The 18488-nt window shown below is 41.7% G+C and overlaps 1 protein-coding gene across 11 annotated transcripts in view; it reads left to right on the top strand.

The window, feature by feature from the left end:
• The window catches only part of LOC126267252 (protein bric-a-brac 1-like), a 1659048-nt gene that overhangs the window by 1592178 nt on the left and 48382 nt on the right, over nucleotides 1-18488 (top strand). For 7 of the 11 annotated variants that reach the window (XM_049972274.1, XM_049972277.1, XM_049972278.1 and 4 more), the window contains one exon: nucleotides 10332-10361. The exons of the other annotated variants lie outside the window; for them this stretch is intronic. In XM_049972274.1, coding sequence (XP_049828231.1) covers nucleotides 10332-10361 — 30 coding nt within the window. The remainder of the gene's footprint in view (nucleotides 1-10331; nucleotides 10362-18488) is intronic. 11 annotated transcript variants of the gene reach the window in all.

The raw sequence follows: 18488 nt of genomic DNA, 5'->3' as shown, positions 1-18488 counted from the left end.
TTCTTGTCCAAACTAGTTATCGTCCATGTTGCACTTCCATAATGGCTACACTCCATACAAATACTTTCAGAAACGACTTCTGGCACTTAAATCTATACTCTATGTTAAAAAATTTCTTCAGAAATGCTTTCCTTGCCATTGCCAGTCTACATTTTACATCATCTCTACTTCGACCATTATCTGTTACTTTGCTCCCCAAATAGCAAAACGCATCTACTACTTTAAGTGTCTCATTTCCTAATCTAATTCCCTCACCATCACCCGACTTAATTCGACTACATTCCATTATCCTCGTTTTGCTTCTGTTGATGTTCATCTTATACCCTCCTTTCAAGACACTGTCCATTCCGTTCAACTGCTCTTCCAGGTCCTTTGCTGCGTCTGACAGAATTACAATGTTATCGGCGGACCTCAAAGTTTTTATTTCTTCTCCATGGATTTTAATTCCTACTCCGAATTTACGGCTATTGCACCATATTTGATTTTACTGGTCGAAATAATAACCGAGATGTGTAGTAATTCGTATTCTTGGGGAGAAGGCGAAAGTTGTCGGAACATGCATTAGCGAGTGAGCGAGCTAGCTCTTTTATACCTGAGTATTTTGTCTGTCGTAAACTGTATTTGCGTTACACAACACGAGTATGAGTTGAAACGCGATATGGATGGCTGTACGCAGAAAAGTGCGGAAAATAAAATAGTACATGCAGCTGAACACTAATATTTCTGAGCGACGTAATACATTATTTAAGAGAATTCTCGCTTCGTAATAAGCAATGGTTCTAAATGCTATGTAGCCAGCCAGCTTTTTATGACAATCTTACTAGCGATAAATCATCTAAAACAGCTATTCCGCATCGAAAACAATGTTAAGCAACGCATCTATTCGCAATGTCCTTGTCGTTAATCACATGAGGAGTCTCGACATCTCATTTTCATTTATAGTGGAAATAAATTTACGATTATTTTCTTTAAAAAGTATTTAACGATACGTTTTGTGAATGGACACAGTGGAAGAGTAAGTTACATATGGAGAACAGTAAATGAAGTTCAGAGTACAGTGGAAAATTAATTAAGTTCGGAGTACAGAGGAAAATAGTATAGAACCACTTGTATAGCGGCAAAGTCATAACGTGCCTGAAGATGCGAGGGAAATACAGTGTGTGTTCTCTTTGTTGAACAGCTGAACCCCAGACTTAGGCCCACCACAGTCGAGGGAGGAACGATAATATAGTTTGATATTGAAGCCAGCCAAGCTGTCATCAGCCAAATCGATGATGACATCGAGCTCATCTATATCCCTGATCTGCGGAAAAAGAACAAAATTTCGTCTCTACTAAAATCACGTAAATCCCCCTGTATCAATGGGGTAAGAAAAACGATGTTCAAAAACTAGCCTCAAAGTGCAGCAAGATTAGTCACCTTAAAATGACCATAAGTGTCTAATAAATTACAGACCAGTCAACTCTTTACCATCAATTTCGAAAGTCAGTGGACGGGTCATACTTCTTCGGAATCAACGACGAATCATTTCTACCAAATACCGAATTCGGCTGCTGATGCGACTAGTGCAAGCGTCATAAGTGCCTGTACTGATGCAAAATTCACGGCAGTCATATACTCCTGAGCATTGCTCAAGATTTTAACCCAGCGTGGCATAATGATTTATTGTAAAAATTAATAATATTAAAATTCCAGCGGTATATTGTAAGAATAATTACTTCGTATCGTAAAGGCCGTACTTTTAGTGTATTCATTGGTGATACAGCTACACTATGTGATCAAAAATATCCGGACACCTGGCTGAAAATGACTTACAAGTTCTTGGCACCTTCCATCGGTAATGCTGAAATTCAATATGGAGTTGGCCCAACGCCTTGATGACAGCTTCCACTCTCGCAGCATACGCTCAGTCAGGTGCTGGAAGGTTTATTGGGGAATGGCAGCCCATTCTTCAAGGAGTGCTGCACTGAGGAGAGGTATCGATGTCGGTCGGTGAGGCCTGGCAGGAAGTGGTCGTTTCAAAACATCCCAAAGCTGTTCTGTAGGATTCAGGTTACGACTACGTGCAGAACAGTCCATTACAGGGACGTTATTATCGTGTAACCACTCCCCACAGGCCGAGCATTAAGAACAGGTGCTCGATCGTGTTAAAAGATGCAGTCGCCATCCCCGAATTGCTCTTCAACAGTGGGAAGCAAGAAGGTGTTTAAAACATCAATGTAGGCCTGTGCTGTGATAGTGCCCTTTCATGAAAAACACGACAACACCATAACACCACCGCCTCCGAATTTTACTGTTGGCAGTACACATGCTGGCAGATCACGTTCACCGAGCATTCCCCATACCCACACCATGCCATCGGATCGCCACATTGTGTACCGTGATTCGTCACTCCACACAACATTTTTCCACTGTTCAATCGTCCAAAGTTTACGCTCCTTACACCAAGCGAGGCGTCGTTCGGCTTTGCCGGTGTGATGTGTAGCTCACGAGGAGCCGCTTGACCATGAAATCAAAGTTTTCTCACCTCCCGCCTAACTGTCATAGTACTTGCAGTGAATCCTTATGCAGTGTGGAATTCCTATGTGATGGTCTGTGTAGATGTCTGCCTATTATACATTACGACCCTCTTCAACTGTCGGCCGCCTCTGTCAGTTAACAGAAGAGGTCGGCCTGTACGTTTCTGTGCTGTTCGTGTCCCTTCACGTTATCACTTCACCATGACATCGGAAACAGTGGACCTAGGGATGTTTAGGAGTGTGGAATTCTCGCGACAGACGTATGACACACGTGACACCCAATCACCTGACGACGTTCGAAGTCCATGAGTTCCACGGAGCGTCCCATTTTGCTCTCTCACGATGTCTAATGTCTACTGAGGTCGCTGATATGGAGTACATGGTTGTAGGTGGCAGCACAATGCACCTAATATGTTCAAAAATGTGTGTGAATTCCTGAGGGACCAAACTGTTAGGTCATCGGTCCCTAGAATTACGCACTACTTAAACTAACTTATGCTAAGAAGAACACACACACACACACACACACACACACTTGCTGGCCGCGCTATCCGTGACAGGACGCCTCAAACCACGCGCCCACTCCTCGCGGCGCATCTAATATCAAAAACGTATGTTTTTGCGGGTGTCTGGATACTTTTGATCAGAGAGTGTATATATTGCACCGTCAACAACCTATCGAACATTCACATCAAACTCTAACGGACTCTGACTCTATTACTGTTTCAAAAGTGGTTAACTGAATTCCAGTTCAAAGTAAATGTGGGCAAAAGGCGAGCAACCTTTTAACCTAGAAATGACATGATTTAGAAACTCTACTACTCTTTTTCAAATATACTATTCCTTGGACTGAATTCGCTATATGTCTTGGAATTCACTTGGACAAACGCCTTGCCTTTAAGAAACATAAACAGACGTAACTAACAAAGCGACGGTTTGTTAGCTGCCTTATATCCCTTAATACAAAGAAAATCATCTCTAAATGAGAAAAACAGACTCCTACTTTACAAATAAAAAGTAAAACCCGGAATGTTGTCTGCCTGACCCACATGGGGACATACTGCGTCTACGCATATTAACAAATTTCAGGTTTACCAAAATAAGACACTGAAATTATGAAATGATGACATGGCATTATTAGCCGGGACTCATCCAGCCCCATCTGGGGTTGTTCTTTCTATAAGAGGTTGTCAGATGAAAACCGAGCACCTACGACGAAGGGACTACGGAAAGGTTCTGTTCAAAAGTTAAGTCATTTATCCTACTGGGAGACGAGAGGATCAGTTCCTGTACTGTAGAACGAGGTCGGCAGCTGACGGACCCACAACTGACTCACTCTTACATTTCCTCGTCCGGCTGAAACCGACGTCCATGCATGTCTTTCTTCTGGTCGCCAAAGACATTGAAAGATCAGGGCTCTAAGGGGGATGTTGCATTGTTTACCAACCAAATCGCTGAAGTGGTGCCTTCATCCGACTGGCGCTGTGGTGGCGGGTGATATTGTGCAAAAGGATGATTCCGTCCGACAGCCCGAGGGCAGACGGAAAAACTAACAGTGGGGCATCCCACATCTCCCCTGCCAAAGAAATTTAAAGTTGTTCATACAATTTCCAGTAAGGTCATGGTGATCTCCTTCGGCTGCAGGGGCCCCACAACCAGTGCGCAGCGCTGCGAAGACACTTTTTGCAGAAACAGCGACGCGCCATACAGTCAAAAACACCCAGGAATGCTGTCGGACGGAATCATTCTCTTCCACGATGACACGCGCCCCCACACTGCCAATCGCACGAAGACTACCCTTCAGCAATTTGTTTGGGAAACACTGCACTATCCTCCTTACAGCCCATATATTTTACAGTGTGATTTTCAAATATTTGGCGACCAGAAGAAAGACAAGCGTGGACATCGGTTTCAGTCGGACGAGGAACTGCACTAATGCGTGCGGTTGTCGATGCTTCAACGACCGACCACGTTTTACGAAACAGGAATTGATCGACCCGTCTCCCAGTGGGATAAATGACTTAACGCGGAGGGTGATTACTTTTTAATGGAACCATCCTATGGTCCCGTTGTGGTGGCTGTTCGGTTTTCATTTGACTGCCCGTCATACTTGGCGCCACTTCTCCGACGTGGGTGTCGATGATGATGAGATGAAATAAGTAAGACAAACTCCCAGTCGCCCATCCTGCCTCAAAGCGAAGAAAATCTCTGACCTGGCCGGGAATCGAACTCGTGATCCTCAGTCCAGAGGCAGCAAATCCACCCACGAGCTGCGGACAATAAGGCACTGGGAATAATAAAAATGCTCCATGTCACGTTAGAAACAAGCATTAATTCGTCAATTATCCACATATGACCTCCATGACCAGCACAAACATGAACCTCCGTTGTTTGTACTATTCCCAAGTCAATAATACAAAGTGATGTGATATACAATACCCTAAACTTTGTAATCACATATTCTTGCTCGTATGTTACAGGTACAACAACAATGTAAATAATATTTTGATATTTTTTGTATTCATGATGCATGTTGTCCAGTACTTACGTCTAAGGATTCTTGTAAATCTACCATTGTTCAAAATTTAATGATGATCTAGTCATTATAAGCATTGAATATATGTTCATCTAAACTTTATCATGTTGTGGGATTTTCACTACCTCCGCAGTAAATGTTTTGCCCCAATATTGTGATGTTATATGAGCTACACAGAAGTTGGGTGTAAAGCTCCTCAGGTTAGAACCATACAAAATACGATAACTAAAAAAAGCCAGTGGAAAACAGGTAAGCCTAATGCGACTGCTAAAGACGACGTGAGTTGCATTTGTCTGCAGTATACAATAATCCTTTCACGGAGATTTCTGATTCTTGTTCGATGCTTGGGCAGTCAATAAATTTAAATCTGTCAGTAAATTTAGAAGAGTTTTTTAACTGCTTATTTTCACGTCTTTGTAATCATTTGACTTTTTTTCATATCGTCAGGCCCTTAATTCGCAATCGGACTTTCCTTGAAACACTTCAGATGACTGCAATGACGGTGTTCCATCAAGGCCAGCCAATGTTTCATATCGCCCTCGTCCAACTTAGTTCCATCACCTACAGTTTCAATACCAACAATCAAAACCAGAGTCTTGGCCTCCAAGAGAGTGGTTGAAGTCGATTCCTTGTATTTCAGTACTAAAGTGTGCTGTGCGACTCGTGAATTATTTGTGTTCCTCTTGTGTCCTTATTCGTATTTGTCATCACACATACACACTACGGAATCACTGTAGATATACAAGTTAGAAAATCATTACATCGAAGCAGGTGTCATCTGTACAAGAACCAACTATGTAAAACACAGGAAATGAAAATTCGAAGTTACTTTTCTTATTTATATGGACAATTTAGCTTATTTTTGCTTAATATTGTAATAAATAAGAGTGCGTCAGTGATGGCATCTCCGAAAACGTGTTCGCCAGTGTATGATTCTAAGTGCCAAGTTTTTCAGCCAATAAATGATGGTTAGCTTCCAGTAAGATACAGAATATTTAGATTTTGTGCAGTTTTCTCTACAAGGCAAGTGCGAATACTGGAATGTATAATATAATAAAATAATGGAATAAATGAGAATAAAATGCTGAAATGCGTGGCTTTTTAAAATGTTTTGAATTAATGAGATTTATTTTTCGGCATGAATGACAAGCACAATAAGCTGAGCTACGCCTGGAAATAAGTTCGTATTAGTTCATATTATTTTGCAGGGGGGAAGTAGTTTCTTTCTCCGCTTACCCTTCTTCACAATGCTACGTTTGGTCGCCGTGTTCACCTTCGAAGTCTTGACCGGGTTCCCAATGAGCTTATCGGATCTTCGGAATTTTCCAAAGTACACAGTTGGGCTTCAGTTGTTGTAATTATCGCACTGTTTGAAATAACAACTCACATGACCTTTATGTTAATAAAGCAATACTGCATTTTTCCGAACGGTGCACATATGAAATACATACTCCTCACTTATTCATAGCGACCCCAAAAACGCGGTCTACAATTACTCGCTTAAGAATGGCGTGCTTCTCCCCCGTTCACTAGCTGAGCGCGAATCCTTCCTTCCTACTACTGGTACAAGAAAACCTCCTCTGTTTTTTAACAACTGAAAATCAAAAATATCTGACGGGAGGCATAGGTTCTATGACGGGCTACCGCTTCATCTTTTCTCTTTGCCACTAAAGAAGACGAAAACATAAAAGAAATGCAAAAGGTTTATCATAAATGTTTCTTGTAACCAGATGCAGTCAATAGTGTCTGTCAGTATTATTTATCTGTGTTTGTGCCCTCTACCCTTATGAGTTTGTCAACAGGATGCTGAAGTTTAAGAAAGAAAACTTACATATCTTAGGAAAATTAATTTTTATGCAATGACCTGCTGTTCTCTCCATAGGTGGTGAAATCCTCTTCTAGTTAGCTCTAGAGATTTACTGAACATCAGGTGCCCACCATATGGCGCCCATGAAAATTAAGAAATAATTTGAAAATAGGTTATGTGTTTGTAACTGCTGAGAAGTTAAAATTAATAACCGGTAGCTTTATCCGTTTGAATCCCTGATGTTACGGGTTCTTTTCCTTATGCACTTAATGTAATTTATTTTCCCCATATTTTTCATCTTTCTAATGACAAATTTAAGAGGAAATCATTGTAATGAACAAGACAAGATTTCCTGCGGTTATTTATGAAAAAACCAGCACAAGAAGCGAGTTTACAGGGCAGTCTGTGCTCGCCTATGTCGATTTTCCTCTAAACGTTGCGATTTCCTTAGAAAGGACATTACACACGCAGCAAACAGATGCAGCGCACAGAAATGCCAAACAGTGTGGAAGGTTCACGCAGCGCACTTCCAGCCTGCACTGAATGACGTGCACGCCGCATCAACACCGGAACGATTTACAGCCCCTTGCACTGGTTCACCTTCTGATAGCAATTTACTGTCGTCCAATACCCAGAAGCTACATTAGCTACTTCACAGAACAAGCTGGCAAACCATGTCATATTCCCAACGACGTCGGCTGTCGAGAGGCCCTGCCTGGTCAGAATTGCAATAAACCACAGTCAGAGATCTGGTTAAAAAAAAATGGCTCTGAGCACTATGGGACTCAACTGCTGAGGTCATAAGTCCCCTAGAACTTAGAACTACTTAAACCTAACTAGTAGCGGTCGCGCGGTTCCGGACTGTAGCGCCTAGAACCGCTTGGCCACTCGGGCCGGCAGTCAGAGATCTCTCGGCACTTAAAAAAATTAGTATTAAGCAAGTTTCTTGTGAACTGATATTTGTCTGTTATGATCTAACCACAGCGGCTCCAAGTAAATCTTGTATAAATTATTCAGATGTGCATACAGCCCTGCTGAATGGCATTTCGCCAACATCATAGAACCCGATTCCCAGAAAGAACCAACTACGTAACTTTGTGACAACGCAGCGGTCGTTTTTGCAGTCAGGGTGGAAGAATCATGACAACGCTGTTATCTGTATTATATCCGTCAAAACTGTCTCAGAATTAACCGCTGATGGAAGAGGTTTTTCCATCCAACGAAAGGTTTCAGCAGCTGCACAGATTCATGCAAGTACGTGCATATGAGCAATGTAGCTGAATATGTGTCTCGAGTTTCCCACTGGAAGTAAATGAAGCTATCGGGAGTAAACAGAATGCCACATACTGCGCTTATTTCCTTTCCCGTGAAGATTTAGCCTTTTTTCTAAAAAGACCACGTGAGACCAGACACTAGCACAAGTATAGGGGTATATGGAAGGACCCCATTCAAGTTAATTTGTATTCTCCCGAACTGGCTTAGGGAAATGATAGGAAACCTAAAACTGGATGAGAGGACTCTGATTCGAAAGAGGCTCCTCCTCTTATTATTGGAATCGAAGGTAGGCAAAGCCCATACCTCTTGCCTTCCCACATCCCATCATCCTCTATCATCCCATATCCCGCAACAAAAGGAAAAAGTATCAGACTTACCGTACGCACGCGATGGATGCATAACTGCCAACGTCAACAGTTCATAGGACAACGCGTAGAAGTTAAGCATTTAATTGAGGACGTTATCACGCAGGCTGTAACCATAAACTATACACCCTCGTCTTTATTACGCTACCACTGACATTCCGAACTTAAACTCTGTCCCCCTAAAGGAATACACAAAGCTCTCATCGACTCTTATGATGCTGATGTCACGGCAACTGCAGAAACTGTGAACATGCTTAAATGTGGCTTCATGTCATTTACTAGAGTTGTTTTTAATGTCACATTAGTATTATCGAAGGTTACTTGTTCACAATAATGGGAAAATTATTACATGTAATGTGCTAATGGTCGGTTGTTTTTGCTGCTGTGTTGCTATGGACTACTTATATTGAATATAGCGTTACTTTGTTCATTTTTTTCCCGAGAGTCCTCGTCGGAAGCTTGTACGACCCTGAAAGTTCTTCAGCCTTCTTACAGCCAAAAGTTTCTTTTTGAGCTCCTGTTTTTCACTAGGCGAGGTTACTAGTAAGTAACTCCCATTAAAAAAGACTGCGAAGTTTGTTGTTCGTTATCTCTAACGTACATTATTGGATAGTGTCATTGTCTTCTCCGGCAGGAATAAGAACGCTGTACTATCGTATGAATCCCACATAACTTCTTACTCTAGATACCAGTGCTCCGTGAAATATGGGAACAACCTCTGACTAATCTCGCACGTGTTTGTTTTCCTCTTTCTAGATTTTAACCTCATAGTTACAGGTGGATGCTAGCTCAGTTATGGACTGGGTTATGTTATGCTAGTTTGCGTATGGCATATTTAAGCAAAAACGTAAACCCAAAACTAGGATAACTGAAGAGTAAATTGAAGTTAACCCTTCCGAAAAACGATACCATCTTCCCTTGCTAAATCTCATTTCTTAATCCACCAGCCGTGAAAAGCTTATTTGTTAACATTCATTCCAGACAAGAAGATTTTCTTCTTTTTTTTCATCTTGCTTCTGAGGTTCCGCAAAACTTTGCATTCTAGCCTGTTGTGTGGTGTTTACTTTCTTGTTCAATCGGTTACTTGTTGTCGCATCAGTAACTTCGTCTACACTGTTCTCGGTATCCCGCATGTATTGTTGATTTTCCTGTTTGATATTTTATTTCTGTTCCACTTCTGAATCATGCAAAATGTTTGTTACACTGATCGTCTACTTGTTTTCGTGCTTACACTGAAAGCGTTCTGTTCGATTTTGGTAATTACACGTTGTTCTTCGTATTTGTCTATCAATTCTCTGTCAGTTTATTTCAGCCGTTGAAAAATATTTGCATGTTGTAAGTTGTATAACAGTGGACATAAATCGATGTATCCTTATTTCTGTTGACAGGTGTTCTTTCGTTTAAATTTTGGTGTCATTTAATTTAAGTAGCTTTAAAAGTGGCCAATATCTCTCTCTTTCAGTTGTACATGTATCTCTATGTAATGGTTCGTAGGACTTCGTTCTTTATGCGCATAACATTTCTCTCAAATCTTGCACAAGGGATCGCCTTCTTGAGCTGCTAAGGCAAATTCGTAACGTCATCCTGCTGCGTTCGTTCAGATGCAAACCGTCCGAAGCTGTGCTACCAGTCTTTCTCCCTCACTTGAACTTGGAGATATGAGGTTGACTTTTATTTCCGAATTTCCTGCAGGCACTGCAGCTGGAGGCTTGTTAATTTATTTTATTGTGGCATTCAGAGAATGTATAAGAGCGGCGTGTGCAGCTTGTGCCAACGCGGTGCACTTTTCAGTTTTATTTATTCACTTGTTTTCCTTTCTTGCTTTGCAGGATGGTCACGGTCCGGTGGACAGTACTCAGGTTGGTTCTCCGTCAGAAATATATTACGTCTGCCCACGAGGTAGCCATAGATGTAGACATCATTACTTACATAAAGATAAAACCATTATATCTGTGAAGTCTTAAACACAGTGTAACGCGCGATGACAGACCTTTAAAATACATAGGAAGCCACAGTCCAGTTTACTCAATCTTAAGCTTAAATCCCTACTGTACGAGTCATGCTTTGTTTTCGATACAGCATACATAAGTACAAATAGCAAATATATTTGATAGACTGAAGCAACAAAATATATTAGAAACTTTTCCTCCAAGAATAGATACAAAACATCATGTTTTTACACATAACTGCTCATTATTCGGTGATGTCTCGAAACTCTCAAGGACTTTCACACATTTCATGGAACTACAGCAGTTACAAATTTTGTCACACTTCAATGATTTTCAGTGAGTGATTTCTCACTTGTATTAAGGAGAGCTCATTTGCATCAAGCAGGGTTCCATGCTGAGATTGTTTGCGAATTCAAACTTATAATTACTCGATGTCTTTGGAATACACTTCGAATTTTTTTAGACTGACACACATTGCCTCTGGATCACGGGGACCCGGGTTCGATTCCTGGCTGGGTTAGGGATTTTCTCTGCTCGGGGACTGGGTGTTTGTGTTGTGCTCATCATATCATCATCATCAATCGTAACAGTAGCTAGATTGACTTTGTAAAAATTGGGGCTTTGTACGGGCGCTGATGACCGCGCAGTTGAGCGTCCCACAAACCAAACATTATCATCATCAGACTGAAACAGACATCGTAAACAGGAAGCATGATGATTCCTAGGCATTTTTTTCGCCACCACGTTACAGCTTAACAGGTCGTATCTTTTTTTTTTTAGCCATGACCCATTCGTTCCAGTCATCAAAACAATGAAAACAATGATTCCTGAAGTTACATTTCTCACAGTTCAACGCCTCTCCTGAATCTGCAGTGGCGAACTGTAAAGATAGACAGAAAATATATTAAATCCGTTAAACATAGGGGATACGCGTAATAATTCTTACAACACTTTGTCAAAGATGCCGGTGCAGTGTTCCGTTGTGATTCCTCACACAGTACTGCGCCACCTCTACCGAGAGTGTTCAGATACGCATCCGGACGTCAAGATTTAGGTTTCTTGTGGGTTCCCTAAATCGCTCCAGGCAAATGCATGGATGATTTCTTTGAAAAGGACTCAGCTGATTTCCTTTCCCATCCTTCCCCATCCTTCCCCAATCCCCAATCCAGCCCCTAATGACCTCGTTGTCGAGGGCACTATCGTCCTCGTGTGCCGCCGACCTTACAGCGGCTCGCGCACGATTTTCTCGCAGTCCTTAATCACACATAAAGCTTCAAAAATCTAAAACATGCGGAGCGATTTAACTGGCGATGCGTTCCACCCTTTTTAGATCGTGGTTTTACCTTATACGTCACAAAACAAAAATCTCCCTTTGCTGCTACACAAAGAATAATACGACAAAATACAACAAGATAAGAGATCTAACGTTTCGCCGTTGACATATCTTAGAGCCATCTGTTCAAGCCGCTTGGACTATCACATACTGACTGATTCGCGATATATTGAAGGAACACAGAACCACACTTTAGCCGACCGGGGTGACCGAATGGTTCTAGGCGCTAAAGTCTGGAACCGCGCGACCGCTACGGTCGCAGGCTCGAATCCTGCCTCGGGCATGGATGTGTGTGATGTCCTTAGGTTAGTTAGGTTTAAGTAGTTCTCAGTTCTAGGGGACTGATGACCTCAGATGTTAAGTGCCATAGTGCTCAGAGCAATTTGAAATTTGAAGCACACTTTAATCGAACATAACAACATCGTATCTAGCAACTATGCAGGCTGAAACGTACAAACAAGTGTCAGGGTGGAAATGTTTCAAAATACGATATCTTGTAAACGGCTCTCACTAGAATCTTGCGACGAACACCGCTGACGTTCTGATTTACACTACTTTTAGTTTGTTAAGGTCTGCAGCCACTGCTCCACTTAAAAACTGTATATTTGTACAAAAATACAATTTATAAGTATTATTTCAATCTGTTTATTGGCTTACAATACGAGTCAATCCATTCTGTGAAAACCACACATCAACACCACTTTCCGTTTCTTCGTTTACAGTGCAAGTTTTGGATGATTCACCCTGTATACAATTTTGCACAACTGGTATTTTACCATTCTTATGAGCGAAAGTAACATGCACATTTCTCAGTTGTCTGTACTTTTCGCTGTATGTAAAGTTCGCCAGAAATGTAAGCAAAGAAAGGGATTAATTCTGCAGCGTACTCATATTAAATTCCGAAGGGCCAGGCACCTTATTCAGCAGTACCCGTATCTTTTCAGGAATAGATGTAATTTTTTTATCATCTCATTCATTTGACTATTCTACATAATTTCACTTTTAACCGCGAAACTCCCCTTTAAATGCATTCCACTGACTTATAACCGACAACATAGTAAAATAATGTGGAATGTGCGTCTATTTAATCGCATTATTCCACCTTTTTATGCTTTAGACTAAGGTGCGTGCTGAAAATATGGGAAAGTCTCTGCATGTCTAAACAAATACTTAGTCTAGGAGCTGTCTCTCAGGGCTACATAGGTTATACGCCATATCGTGAATAACAGCGGCCAAGTTCTATTTATCTATTAACTATCATCCATGAAATACACAACTTCTAGTCCGTCGGCAAAACCGTAATCAGGTAAAATTCTTAGCAGATGACAATCCTCTAACATTAGAATAAGAGTCATCCAATCTTCGTGAAGAGTGACTGGAAATCAGGGTTGACATTTGCTGGCCTTCCACACACATATACTAGTGACTTGACGAGGCTTGGAATAAAACCATGGGGCGTAAACTAGGCTACGCTTTTGCGCTGCGTTGCCTTTGTTCGTCACCCGAGTGCAGGGCTGTGATCCGGCTGCCTCATCGTGGAGTTAGTGGTTCTGTAATTGGAACGCAGTGCCGTGGACAATGGCGAGCCCTCCTACTTATTGTTAACCTAGGATGAACTAGCTGCTCACTCCACAGCGGCTTCTGCCCCTCGTCAGCGTTGCGTGTGTACAGTAAAGACTATTTCTGCTTCCAGATATCGGAAGTTTGAACTGCCTGACATTTATCTCCTTTAATAGAAACACGTTTCACAACACGTCTCTCATGCGATGTATTTGATCTCACAACTCTAACAGCGGTGCATGACACTGAAGAAGTGTACTGCCAACAAACGCATTTTAATTAAGGGAGCGGCGTAACAGCACTGAAGAGTCGTTACGATTACTGAACTTTATACATGCGTATAACTCTAATGTACTTTTGCCAGACGATGTAACTCATTGGTTAAGACCCTGGACTCATATCTCTAACGATTTCAACATAGTTGAGATGTGCTTAACTTCTTTGCAACGCCATGTGAGCAACCAGAAGTTATGCGTTCCCCCCTCCGCTGTGGAACAGTTGGTCAGACGCCAAATTCTTGTATGAGACACCATAAACGCTGACAACCGGTACTTTTAGATGTTATTATGTATAGAACAACTCTGGTTTGAACTGCTTGATACCACACACATACATTTCGTAAACGAAACCGACTCGTCAGCAGAAGTAGACATTGCTTTTCGAAATACGTTTTATCCATACGAGGTGAATGACATTAAGGTCATGTAGGGGTAAAAAACACATCGGTCTCGCACTCAGGCTGACGACAGTTGAAATCCCCGGCCAGCCATCCAGATTTAGGTTTTTCGTGATTTAGACTCGATGGCTCTGTGCAAAGTGCCAGACTACAAATCAAAAGATATTGTGTTCGATCCCTGGTCAGTCCTAGGATTTTTATCTGTCACTTATCACTTCTTTCACCTTTGACAATGTTTGTTTATGCGGAAAAGGCCATGTTGCACTGTGGTTCTTAATCCATGTCAGACTGTAGGTCGCCCTATAACTGGCTAGGTAAGTCACTTCAGAGGTTGGAGGAAGACAATGGTATATCACCTCCAATAGCATCATACCTGTTTTGTTCAAAACAGTCTTCGGACTTACGACTGCTTTTCTTTTCTATACGTCTGTAAATCACTTAAGATGAATAATGGAACATTTCCTTCCGCAATCCGAGCTTGTGCTCTGTGTCTAATGACTCGCCTATCGACACATCGTTAAACCCTGATCTTCTTTCCTTTCTTTCGACTGAAATAATTTTGCTAGTAACATCTGAACGAACAAGAGAGGTTGGAGGCATCCTGTCTTTATTGCTCTATTGGCCTTTCTTCCCAGCATCACCGACATATGTGTTAAACACAGCTCATACTCGTCCTTTTTGTATCCATATCTTCCTTCCTCTGTCTGTTCACCTCTTCCTCCCTGTGTCTATGATGCAAATAAAGCAGGCCAATATTACTTCCACAACATGCCTGTTGTGCAGGACAGCCAACATGTCAGAGTCGAGAAAAAACATTTCTTACCCCTGACATGTAGACTGCCCTACAAAGCGGGTTGGTTGGCACTCCCTAGTCCCGTCTGTCAATCACAAATAAAACAGGTTTATATGTGTGGATACTTTCCAGCACATTGAGGGAAGTGTGCAATGTTTACAACTGGACTTGTATTAGAGTTTGCATTTCCCATGAGATGCTCCTGATCTAGTAATTTTAAGAGAAAATACATCAAGTAGAACCTTACCAAATGAAATTTGTCTTTTTGGGTGAAAACAATAAGCTACCTACAAAATTAGAGACTTTATAATGAGGTGTGTTTAGCTTTTTAATATTTTTAGGCATGACTAGCTTTTCATTTTTTTTAGATACTGCCAGATGTCTCTTTTCCATAGATGGATTAGTCTGCGAGTTTCTATTTTTCCTGTGGAACTTTGAAAATAAGAGTAATACGCAGCCGAGGCCATAGGTACTAAATCTGCCTTTTTCTACTTGTGAGAACTACATACCATGCGTGATACACAAACCTGTGTAAGAGTTAGCTATTCTGCAGAACTTGAAGTCAAAAATGAAGTAACTCGAAATTTGGCATGATCGTTTCTGTAAGTTACATAAAGTTGTCACAAGCCATCAAACAACAAATCATTTTAGGAAGTTAGCGAAAGTGCATTGGATTGCTACTGGTTTCATGAGTATTATTAGTTGTTACACTGTTATTGCCACAAGGAAAGTTTCCTGATTGGACATTCCTTGGTTAATTGCATGTTTTAGCATGAATACTTTAATTTATTTGTGTAAAACTGTAATTGATTTGTCCCTATTTCTGCTCCTATTAATAACCTGCAGATAACTGATAATATCAATAATGAACACTACACATTGCATCTATCCCTTTTTCAGTCTGAACTAATATTACTTTTTCAAGATAAGCTAATATAGAGTAAAATGACGTCCAAGCTGCTAAAGACACCACTATACCACGACGGTTAACTTAGCAGTAGAAACTACTATGAAGGTTTTTATAGTCTCTTTTCAGTCTAGACAGCAAAGGACTTGAAAGAGCAGTTGAACGGACTTTGTTAACATCGAATATTGTATTACATGTCAGGAAGTCCTTTCTGAAAGTATTTGTATGGAGAGTAGCCATGTATGGAAGTGAAACATGGAGAATAAACAATTTAAACAAAAAGAGAATAGACGATTTTGAGATGTGGTGCTACAGAAGAATGCTGAATATTAGATGGGTATTCATGTAACTAATGAGGAGGTACTGAATAGAATTAGGGAGAAGAGAAATTTGTGGTACAACCTGACTAAAAGAAGGGATCGGTTGGGTTGGTAGGAGCCCGCATCTCGTGGTCGTGCGGTAGCGTTCTCGCTTCCCACGCCCGGGTTCCCGGGTTCGATTCCCGGCGGGGTCAGGGATTTTCTCTGCCTCATGATGGCTGGTTGTTGTGTGATGTCCTTAGGTTAGTTAGGTTTAAGTAGTTCTAAGTTCTAGGGGACTGATGAGCTCTGATGTTAAGTCCCATAGTGCTCAGAGCCATTTGAACCATTTTTTGGGTTGGTAGGACACTTTCTGAGGCGTCAAGAGGTCGCCAATTTAGTACTGGCGGAAAGCGTCGGTTAAAATTGTAGAGGGACACCAAGAGATGAATACAGCAAGCAGATTTAGTAGGATGTAGGTTGCAATAGTTACTCGGAGATGAAGAGGCTTGCACGGGATAGAGTAGCATGGAGAGCTGCATTAAACCAGTTTTTGGACTGAAAACCACAACTTCAGTCTAGATATGTTCATTTCGTTGTTTTGAAAACATATGTAATAATTCTTACTTATTTAAGATGATAAAAAAGTAAATTTGGTGAGTGAAAAGAAAGAATACTTCAAGAGAGAGATTACATTCACGTGGCAGTCCCTGTTATTCTTACAGAAATACCATTCCAATTAAGGATCACATCAATATTCTTCATATTTTATGTTTCCCACAATACAAATCGTATTTTCTATGTCCCGAGTTGTCCCTGCCACGAACTATAGTGTCGGAGGGTTATGCAGCAAGATGCTAAATTTCAGTTGTAGGCCTGTCCTCTAAGACATGCCTGGTAGGAACCCTACGGAACATATTTTTCGGTGTCGAATGATAACTTCTACTTATGCACTTCTACTATTCACGACAGTGGCACAATTGCAGGGACAAGCTACACTTTGTACACAATGTAAACTTCTTGCCAATACCAACAATTTTCTATAGAAATCAACCGCTTCTTGACAACAGTCGTGGAGTTCATCGCCCAGAATTATAATATAAATTCTAGTTGTCAGGTTTAATCACACACACAGTCGTGGCACTCGGCTCATTTTCTTTAGACACTGCGACAGCACGAAGCGGACTGTTGACTAAAATATCTCATGAGTGCGATCAGTATCGTTTGTACTGATTTGTGCAAAAGGGAGCGTACGTAGAGCATTATATTGCAATAACAACTAAAAGAAGATTCCAAATCTGACGTTATACACCGAAGCGCTAAAGAAACTGGTATACGCATGCGTATTCAAATACAGAGATATGTAAACAGGTAGAAATGGCCGCTGCGATCGGCAACACCCATATAAGACAAGTGTCTGGCACAATTGTTAGATGGGTTGCTGCTACTGCTACCATGACCGGATATCAAGTTTTGAGCGTGGTGTTATACTCGGTGGCCGAGCGATTGGACACAGCATCTCAGAGGTAGCGATGAAGTGGGGATTTTCCCGTACAAACATTTACGAGCGTACCGTGAATATCAGAAATCCGATAAAACATCAAATCTCAGATATAGTTGCGGCCGGGAAAAGATCCTGCTACAACGGAACCAACGACGACTGAAGAGAAACGTTCAGAGTGACAGAAGTGCAACCCTTCCGCAAATTGCTGCAGATTTCAATGCTGGGCCATCAGCAGGTGTCAGAGTACGAACCATTCAACGAAACATCATCGATATGGGCTTTCGGAGCCGGAGGCCCACTCGTATAGCCTTGATGACTGCATGACACAGGGCTTTAAGCCTCGCCTGCGCCTGTCACCACCGACATCGGACTGTTGATGACTCGAAACATGTTGCCTGGTCAGCCGTGTCTCATTTCAAATTGTATCGAGCGGATGGACGTGCAAGGGTATGGTGACAACCTCATGAATCCATGGACCCTGAATGTCAACAGTGGACTGTTGAAGCTGGTGGAGACTCTGTAATGGCGTGGGGCGTGTGCAGTTGGAGTGATGTGGGACCTTGATACTTCTAGATATGATTATGACAGGTGACACGTACGTAAGCATCCTGTCTGATCACGTGCATCCATTCATATCGATTGTGCATTCCGACAGACTTGGCAATTCCTGTAGGACAATGCGACACCCCACACGTCCTGAATTGCTACATAGTGGCTCCAGGAACACTCTTCTGAGTTTAAACACTTCCGCTGGCCACCCAACTCTCCAGACATGAACGTTATTGAGAATATCTGGGATGCCTTGGAACGTGCTGTTCAGAAGAGGTCTCCGACCCCTCGTACTCTTACGGGTTTATAGAGAGCCCTGCTGAATTCATGGTGTCACTTCCCTCCAGCACTATTTCAGACATTAGTTGAGTCCATGCCATGTCCTGTTGCGGTACTTCTGCTTGTTCGCGGTGGGC

This window comes from Schistocerca gregaria, chromosome 4, assembly GCF_023897955.1.
Source record: "Schistocerca gregaria isolate iqSchGreg1 chromosome 4, iqSchGreg1.2, whole genome shotgun sequence".
Lineage (NCBI taxonomy): Eukaryota > Metazoa > Arthropoda > Insecta > Orthoptera > Acrididae > Schistocerca > Schistocerca gregaria.
Note: the sequence above shows the minus strand (reverse complement) of the source record. Positions and strands in the feature narration are given on the sequence as shown.